This window comes from Euwallacea similis, chromosome 5, assembly GCF_039881205.1.
Source record: "Euwallacea similis isolate ESF13 chromosome 5, ESF131.1, whole genome shotgun sequence".
Lineage (NCBI taxonomy): Eukaryota > Metazoa > Arthropoda > Insecta > Coleoptera > Curculionidae > Euwallacea > Euwallacea similis.
The window spans coordinates 4,684,616-4,694,645 of NC_089613.1; the positions used below are offsets into that span (position 1 = coordinate 4,684,616).

The 10,030-nt window shown below is 34.7% G+C and overlaps 1 protein-coding gene across 2 annotated transcripts in view; it reads left to right on the plus strand.

The window, feature by feature from the left end:
- Positions 1 to 10,030, plus strand: part of Ubr3 (Ubr3 ubiquitin ligase) — a 60,328-nt gene that overhangs the window by 2,614 nt on the left and 47,684 nt on the right. For both annotated transcript variants that reach the window (XM_066390173.1, XM_066390174.1), the window contains exons 2-8: positions 7,477 to 7,690; positions 7,794 to 8,058; positions 8,115 to 8,342; positions 8,393 to 8,666; positions 9,199 to 9,378; positions 9,433 to 9,659; positions 9,834 to 9,992. In XM_066390173.1, the coding sequence (XP_066246270.1) occupies positions 7,477 to 7,690; positions 7,794 to 8,058; positions 8,115 to 8,342; positions 8,393 to 8,666; positions 9,199 to 9,378; positions 9,433 to 9,659; positions 9,834 to 9,992 (1,547 nt within the window). The remainder of the gene's footprint in view (positions 1 to 7,476; positions 7,691 to 7,793; positions 8,059 to 8,114; positions 8,343 to 8,392; positions 8,667 to 9,198; positions 9,379 to 9,432; positions 9,660 to 9,833; positions 9,993 to 10,030) is intronic.

Genomic DNA, 10,030 nt, shown 5'->3' on the forward strand with positions numbered 1-10,030 from the left:
TTCTAGCTCAATTGAACCGACTTTCATAAAATTAGATATTAGAATACAATTATAGGTGCTTAATTTTTCAAAATTTTTACCTAACATTTAAATAACTAAACACATTTTATATTAAACAAACCCTCTTGACTGGAAATGGTAGGGTACTTTGGCCGAGTTGTTGAACGATGGCTTAAGCTCTATTCTAGTAAACGCGACCCTCAATTCTTATATACTATGAATACAACTAAAAAATTTGTTTGTCAGATTGCTGTTATTGTGCCAGCAATGCATCTCTTGTGGACGTCAAAATGTATGAGGGTCAGGTTAAGGTGAATCAAACTTAAGCCATAACTTAAAATTTTGAACTTCGAGTACCTAGGTAACTTGATTGGACCTCAAAAACAGTAGGAGATAATTTAAGGTTTTGCAAAAGGACCTACAACTTGATCTAATGAAATGGTTTGGATGGGTCATCGTCGTTTTTACTACTTAAGTATAGACTTTCTAGGATCAATGTCAAATTTGACGTAAAAACTCTCATAAAGCCGTGTAAAATTCAATGCGACAAAGCCCCTTTTTTCTCAACCAATGAAGTTACTAGTTAAGTTTTCTCAATACAACTTTGTCTATCATCTTCAACGGAAACTTATAATGAATTTTAATGAATACTTAATACATACTTAATTCAGACATCTTGAAATCATTTAATGTGTGAAATATTTTTATTTGGACATGCCAAGCACTCGATTGCAGTGGTTCTATCGGTACTTATCTCAGTAAATTGCCCTTGACTGAAATAGGATCTACTTGAGGATCTATCTCCCATCGGTCCAAACACGATTCATATGCAGACAGACTTTCAATAAGCAAAGTGCAACCATACACATACAATCTCAGAAGCATTTACATAAATCGAACGTTTAACCGTACGGTATTAATAATTTCAATATGATATTATTCAAGTTACGTCATAATCTAGTTCCATATGTATTTTTCTATTAAAATTATGCAATTGGTATGACTTGGAATATTTAATGGAAGTAAACAAGAACTCGATGGTGGTTACGCTATCTAAGAAGTGACCCTGAGCGAAGAATTTTTCTTTATTTGAGCTTTGTCTTCCTGAAATTGTAAATAATAAATTCCTGGGGCATTCGTATGCTGCTTGTTTGTTTTTTTGCTTGGAATTTCCTTGGAAAGGACAAAAATATTTTGCAGAAATCTGCTGTAATTTTCAACATTATGGTACCTTCTTCCTTCCTACTACAGGTATAGAGTGCTTATAAAATTGGCCCCTGCTTGTATTTTAATTTTATTACTTTTCAAAAACTTGTGATTTCTCAAGTGATCCGTACTGGAACTTGTGTGGTTCTTATATATTGTCCTTCACGGATTTGTTTTCAAGTCAAATATACCAGGGTTTGGAAAAAGATTTCTTTTTTAAATTTGTCTTAAAATTTTAAGAATATTTCATGTGATATGGGCTATTCTATTTTCAAATTGTTTTCAAGGTAAAGACGATTGGAATATGACAATTCTTGCATCTTCACTTAAAATCGAGTATAAAACAAAATATAAGAAACCAATATTGAGGATTTTAAAATCTGATAAAGTTGTGTAGATATTGATTCTAAAACATCTTTTGGTAATAACTTTAGTGCTGAAAGCAGAACTACAACTTAAAAAAACTAAAATTTCAATTTACAATATTTTTACCTTTTATAAGAGCATAGTTTCACCAAATGACAAGTAAAAGTGGACGTAGCAAATAATTGCGAGCATTCAACTAAAATTGCCGTCATTTTATCGTCAGAGATGTGTCACGTATCGGTGGCACAATCTGTACTTTTACGAGATGATAAGAGCTCATGATAACTTCATTTGTTCAGATTGCGCCACCATGAATTTCTACTGCATTTGCCGAAAAAAGAAGACCAAACTGTCAAAACCTACATATGTATAACCTTTTTAAATTAGGTCATTGGTTTTATCTACCTGGGGACATACAATCAAGCTGATAGTATATTATTCCAGCTTGTCTAAAATTTTGATTTGCTATTGAAAGTAGATGTTTTTTCCAAAATAATTGACAGACAGGATGACTGAATTTCACAAATGAGTAAGGTTAGAAATTCAGCAAATGTAAAATCTTATAAGGTAGGTGCTAAATCCTTAACTTCCCTCCTTCAGTTATTTAGAAGTTGAACCTGAATGCGAAACCAATATTTTTTTATAAATTGAAATAATTTATTATAGAGGGAGTGATAAGTTTCAATTCTTCCTCAATATCTATGCTAATTTTATATTAATAAAATAAAAAGTTCCTATTTGCTCAAATCGTCCTGATATATCTGATAAATACCTGATTTTTTTAATACCCAGTTAGGGAGTTACAGCTGTCAGTTAACAACTAACTAATTAAGCAACTGGCAAATGAAGTGTTTTTAAAACTAAAATTAAAGAGATCAGGGTAATCGCTAATGAAATTTTTATACACCGAAATACCTACCACTATAAATACAATGAAAATAGTTTACTTTATAGGTTAGGTATTTTCAATACAAATTATGTATTGAGTCACACTGTATTTGAACATATTAAAAAAATATCTTTAATTTATGCTCTCGATACATCATGCAAGCTTTTCCTGGATTTCTACCAGTTTGTAAGATATTTATGCTACTTAACTTTTTTAATGAAACAGGTTGATTATAAATGATTATAAATCAACCTGTTGTTTTGCAGTTTTTTCAGATTTATGTTTATTATTAACTTTAAAAATTAATTTTTTTTTGCTTTGAAATTTCACAAAACCTAGAAGTAAGTGTAAGTTTTAGCGCCAAAAAATAGGTGGTTAGATAAATGAATAAATTTGGTAGGGCAGTTGCTAAAATTAAATAATCGGAAGGTCGAGGTATAGTGGGGTTTATTACTATTAACAAAATTGGTGCCAATAGTTGCGGTTACACAAATCATGCAGTGAGCGTTTATTGGATGTAGTTACTTATGGCATCAATATTTTAACTCCCGATTTGGTTTTTTACAAGGAAGTTGTACATTTTAAATTTTTTATATCACACAGTGAAACCACAAAGTACGTAATTATGTCCCGAATTTGAGAATTTTTGACATTTTGAACCAATAAACTTATATATTCAAATTAGAAAAAAAATACTAGTCGGTGATGGTGGCGTAAAGTCGAAACGTCTGATATATAGAATGCCAGGTACATTTTATAGGTAAAGGAGGAAGCAAGATATTAATACAGACCGAATAAATATTAAAGCCAATCTTGCAAGTTTTTTAACTTTTTGAATTGATGGTGATGAACCTGAATTTGCGCCACCCTGTACACGTGGTTGTATGTTCGAGGGAAGTCCCTGCACTACTGTAAGATTTATTGTGATTTTTAAGGATTTAGCAAGGGATGTAAACATGTTTGTTTTAATATATGCTTTATATATATTGTTAATGGTGAAGTATTTGGACGAACCAAATCAAAACCCAACGTTCAGTGGCGCTCGCCCATCAGTCAAATCCCGAAATAATTACCACCATTCGCAGGAAGGTTCTTAATTGCCCCGGTGGCAACCGGTTTGAATTATGTTTAATTACATAACCAGAGCTGCGATGGCCAGCAGCTGGAATAAATTGACGACCATTGCGATTTCATTATGCTGACTTATGTTCCCGTGCTGATCACTGATGACCGGTGGAAGTGCACTTGTTCGCTCGTTTCCTTCCTTAAGCATCGTACTTCCACCAGTATAATGATATTATTCTTTCCTCAGAATTTTCATGGTCTTTAACACCTGTATAACCATAAAACAGATTCTTCTTCATGTGATGCCCGAAGCATTCAAAAGTACCAGCAGTAGTTGCTTTTCCTTTCATCAGTCAGTGGACTTGGGCTAGAGCATTGACCTTGCCAAAAAACGTGGTGCTGATGCTTGCTCGTGTTGGGTAAACAAACTTGGCTCCTTTGACCAGGCCACACGATGGGAGCTTCTCATTCAATCAATTTTTATTACCCATCATGCAGGTAGTTAAGGTCTGACATATTGATGTATTGTTCAAGCAATCTGCTTTATGGTAGATTTTCAATTCGAATAATAACTCAAAATCCTTTTGAATTCTCTTGATCGTATCAATTATTGCGCTATTTTCTTGTTGTGCTGGACTGACACCTACAGTATATTAGAAGCAAGAAAGTGTTTATACAAACCGCGCCGGTTACTTTCCCTTTTCGTACATGCTATTATTTGCTGGTCATGGGCAGGTAGAGAGAGAGAGAGAGAGATATGTCATGTCCACAATGTAGGTTACGAAAATTCCTTTATTTCGGCTACCTGCTAAATAGGGCTTTGTTAGTAAGGGTGCCTGCCCGTCGAGTTTGCACGACCATGGCGATGATTCTGCAAATTTTGATAGTGAAGCACCATTGTTTCTATTGAAAGCGGTTTCTCAGGAGAAATTCTTGTGTTACGAATTTTAATAACACAATATGTTTTTGATATTGAATACATAAATGAATATTAAATTCGTAGTAAACTTGCTAATGAACTTACATCAGCAATTGTAGTTTTGGAGAACGTATGTTTGTATTTTCAGATATTTTTCATGGGATTTGGTATTTCATACCTTGTTCGTCATCATCTTGCATTATTCCCTGATGAGGCTAGTAATTATTTCAATATCACGCCGCTTCTTAGAATAATCTCAGTACCATTAGTAAAGAATAAAGAAGTGAATTTTATCAATTTGGTTTTTACGATATTTTGCTCAATATTTGATGCGGCTTATTGAGTTTTGAAGGTCGAATTTGACTCATTATTGTAAGGTTCAAATACCTTAAATATACTCGAGATTTTTCGAAGTGGAATTCAATAATTGTATGGATCATTTGAATGAAGTATTATTAAATTGCAAGATTTGAGTAGTATAGATAATTAAATACGAAGGAGTTGCTTCACGATGAGGTTTCCAACCGGAAAACGCAATAATATACAGAGTAACATAAAGATTCGAGAAGATAGATGGAGATGTCTAGTACGGGGATCTCGTAAACAGGAGAAAAGTTGTGAATTTAACGGAGACATTTTTAACTAAAAATAACTTTGTAGATCGGGTTGCTACAAAGCCGAATTTAACGGACAAATTTCGCGGTACAACCCCCTTTGTAGACTGGGTAACTACCCAGTTATTTCGAAAAATAAAGTATGAAACTGTAGTCACTCTTGTAGTGGAAAACGGAGCGTAAATCTGTCTGACTGCTTGAGAGTACTGAAAAATCCTGTAAGAGGAGCAATGAACGTGTTTCCTAAGTTATTCGTTACATGAAACCTTTGAGATATTTTTTATAGCTCAAAAAACAATAGTTTGGTTGATAGTATAGTCTCAATGGACGTCTTAGTGGATTGTAGAGATAATAGGGTGCGTCTCTATTGTCTAATTAATGATTGATTATAATTGGACGGGCTTGCTTTGCTTCTAAAATTGGTATGTATAAGGCTATCTATTATACATATATTGGCCAAGTAGCTACCGGACTTATTTGGAAACACCCCTGTACCTAGAATTTTAGTTATACACGACATACTTACGAGAAACTTAGCAGATAGAAACTAACCAGAACTAATTAGAACAAACTAGAACCAAACCCAGCTATCCAGCATTTTCTTCGATTTAACTTAATCCTGAATTTGTTTCGCTATTATTGCATTAATTCCTTTCCAAGGCTAAATTTGTCATGAGATTTGTGCTGAGTGTTCTCAGATATACGAGAATAAATATCAAGAATAAGTAAATAAATTGTGTTTCAATCGAGGATATATTTGTTAAAAACGTTTTCTGTGCTTCTTTAGAGCATTTTGTCTTTTAACATGATTTAATGAAATGCTGTAGAGTAAATGTATAGAGAGTAAGCGGATAGGGCTAGAATATTAGAATGTGGACTATCCACTACATTTATAAAATAAAGTGTGAGCGAGGGAGTCAGTTTTGATTGAACTAATACCAATGTAAGTCGTCAAGGCTCATAAATTCTGTTAGGATCATGGCTCTTATCCGAATAACGTTGGTAATATTACGAGCACTCCTAGCGTATCGTACGTTGCTTGAAACTGGATTTATGTATTTTTTTCTTTTTCATATGTTGAGTGAATTACATAATTGAAATTCAAACTCAATCCAATTAACCCGTTTTCTTCAAAAAACTGTCGGGATTTTTAGGTCTACTTAAAGTGTATTAAAACGCCATGAAATAACGAATCGCGTCCTTAACGAAAATTTAGAGCACCGGTCAGGGTCACCTAGGTGTTCATGCTAGACCACGCCAAGTGTATCGGTCTGTGGATTTTAGATAGACAGAAATTAAATCATTAAATTCCACAGGATTATAAATTGCCCTGTGCTTTGGTTTAAATTAACATCCTATAATCCCCTCAACTTATTCACGGCCATTATTTCTGGTAAAGCGTGAGCAACTGAAGTCTTCATCTCGATCTTTATCAGTTACGACCGGCAGGTTATTAAATTAATTCAAAATTATGTTACAGATTTGGCGTGTTAGATTGTATATCAAGCATAATGAAGGATGAATTAAATTTATACTCCCTAAACATCATTCAGTGCAGCAACAACGTAATAAAATATCAAAATTGAAGAGCCTTGACCTATTAGGTTATTGGTCACAGGGTCATTTAACTTAGTTCATATTACATATTACAGCCTTATCGGCCATTCAATCTGCAACAGTGCAATGGCGAGAAGCTTAACCAAAGGAAGCGAAGCATGCACTGTAAACACAGCTATTACCTGCTGGTAAAGATCTCTTAAGGTCCTTTACCATAAAGCAATAAAATTATTATTAGGACGTGATTACCATGGCAGAATCCAGGATGTAATGTTAAATATTGAACCAGGTCTCACAACTGTAGAAATTGAAAATATTCCACAATTCTAGTACCTTTTTAAGCAAATGTATTCAAAAGCAAAATGTTATCTAATTTGAAGAATTTGGGTTAATTAAATACAATTATTCATGAGAGCTTTGGAAAATAAGCTATACCACTTGTTTTCCCTGGTCAAAATCTCCAAGTTTTCTTTACAATGGTTGTTGTCCCTTGTAATAATTGATATTATTTTGTCTTTTTGGTAATTTGTACTCAAATTTCAATAATTCAAGTTATTTTCTCTGTGAAACTTCCCTTTTTTTTTATTTCACAATTAAAAATGTAAAAATATTAAAACATGCGATATGAAGCAAAATGCGGGGGAAAATCCTCTATAATAACCCAATGGCTTATTAGATACATTGAAAAAAGTACTTGGATGAATTCTCGAATTAATTTGTAACCTCTTTGCCGCCACCAACTTCCTTTTTAGGTGTAAAGCACCCCGTGCACCTCTAGGACGCTACGACTGTATATTTACGCTGATGACTACTGTTTTTTGGATCATTTTCATTATGTACATATAATTTTTTTGTTGCAGTACGAGCCTATGATAACGCAACCACATGCGGTTTAGTATGGACCCCAAATTTCGTAGCTTATCGATGCCGCACTTGCGGCATATCACCCTGTATGTCCCTGTGTACAGAATGCTTCAAAAAAGGTAACCACCATAGACACGACTTCAACATGTTTCTGTCCCAAGCTGGAGGTGCGTGCGATTGCGGCGACACTTCTGTTATGAAGGAAACTGGGTATGTGTGTATTACCAATTTGAGTAAACAAAGTTGTTTTTGCTTTTCATCAACACGGTAGTTTTTACGTAAATGTTCACAGTTTACAAAGATTCTTTAATAGGTTTTGTGATCGACATGGTCCCAACAAAGCTTCAAGTAAGGGTTCAGCTCCAACAGACCTAATGTGCGTGGCAGAGGCGATGATGCCTCGAATCATCTTGAGGCTGATTCAGCATTTGAGGGAATTCAGCTCTCTTAAACCTGCACCTGATGCTTACAAAACAGCTATAAGAGATGCAGACGCGTATATCACTATGCTTTTAGACTTCAATAACATGGGAGGGCTTATGCGGAGAGTTATGACCTCTGCTTTAACTAACCCCACTGTATGATTTCCCATGGAACCAATTTTTCTCTAATTAATTTTTTTCATTTTATACAGAAATACAAAGTTTTGAACGAGATTCCAGAAGTAGTAGATTCAGAATATGCCCAGTACCTGCTTGATTCAAAAAGGGTGTATGAGGAAGCTTTGATGTCCCTACCAAATCCTGATCCGGACGTCAATGAAGATTTGAGGGATTGTCCTTCACTACAAAGAAACTTAGTACACAAAACGTTTTTAGAGGAATTGGTGTTTTGGACTGTGAAATTTGAGTTTCCTCAAAAGGTTTTTTAATGTTTTTGCTTTGATAAAACGCTTTACCAAGCAAATTTCAGATCGTTTGTCTGCTTCTAAACATGCTGCCCGATCCAGACTATAAAGAAGCTCTCACCAGAGCTTTTGTGCTACATTATAGCCGCATCAGCATTATGCTCGAAAACAGTGGTGATCCGGACACTTTGAGCAATCGAGTGGTTCACGTTAGTGTACAGTTGTTTAGTAATGAAAGCTTAGCGTTGCGCATGACGGAACAGCTCAGTTTGCTGCACGTGATGGTGGTTAGTTTGAAAAGTATGATGAGGAAGATACTCATTAGAAATACTTTACATTGTGAGTATTAATTGTTTAAGATTCTGCAATTTGTGAGCGGATTTTGTGTTAATGAAAATTTTTTCAATAACTTGATATTTCGTATGAAAGTTAAATGGAAAATCAACCCTGAAAAAATGCGGAAAAAATTTATAAACGTTACACGTTGACAAATTTTATAAAATCTTATAAATGTGTTCCATCCAAAACTTCCACACTGTATACGCATACAAGTATATGTACAACTGCATTTATTGGCTCGTTTAGAATCGGTGAATGTGCGCACACACGTATGTCTTTTTGCCAGTTCAGCAACTAACTAAACTCTCGGCCGATTAAAAGTGTGTTGTGTAAAATGACCCTTTAAAGATTGGTGCAGACTGCTAACTTGAACTAATTTGGACCAAAAGTCTGTAAACTATGATGGTGGTTAGAGATACCGTGGCCTGCACATTTTTGCCGACCGTTTAGACAATTGGTTGATTGGCATAAAGACGCATATTCATCGATTCTAAATTAACCAATACAATTAAATTATTTATGTCACTTTCAGATCAAGACGAAAACTGGCACAACGTGGTGGATTGTGCTAAGTCAGTAATGAAAGACCACTGTTACTGGCCGCTAGTCTCGGATTTAAACAATGTCCTCTCGCATAGGCCTGTAGCCTTGAAATTCATGGCTGATGACACCTTATTGGAGATGTGGTTTGCTTTTTTAGCAATGTTCCAAGGTACATCTATTTAACTAATTTCTTTCTCCATATTTCTGAATTCTGCATTTTCAGGCATGAACGTAAACCAAAGAGAATTGAATCAACACATTGAATTCGAACCTAATACTTATTACGCAGCTTTCAGTGCTGAATTAGAAGCTAGCGCATATCCGATGTGGGCTCTAGTAACTCATTTAACTGATCAGTCTACCGCTCGTTTGACTAGAAGAGTTTTAAACGCTTGTATTAAAGAGTGGTTTGATTGGTTGAGTGTTACAGGATATAAAGGCCCTATAGTGGTATGTTGGAGTCTTCTATTTGCCGTTCACATATTAAATGGATCTTGGTGCTCTTGTAAATTTTTTCAATATATGTAAAAGAGAGTTGATAGGAACGAGGTTTCAGATGAGATACATTTAATTTGTGGACAAGTTATATATGAGATGAATATTTGTGAAAATAGTTGGTTTCAGGAGGATAGCATGCAAGTTTCGTTTCATTTGCCATTGCACCGGTATCTGGCGGTATTTTTGTGCCAAGGAGTTGCCAAGCAGGGGATCAGAATAGAGGAGATTCTACCCTCCAGTGATACGTTACTGTCATTGCTTATTATGCATCCATTGCGAGTTCAGGTGAGTTTTAATAATGGGGAAAAATGAATGAGAAGGAG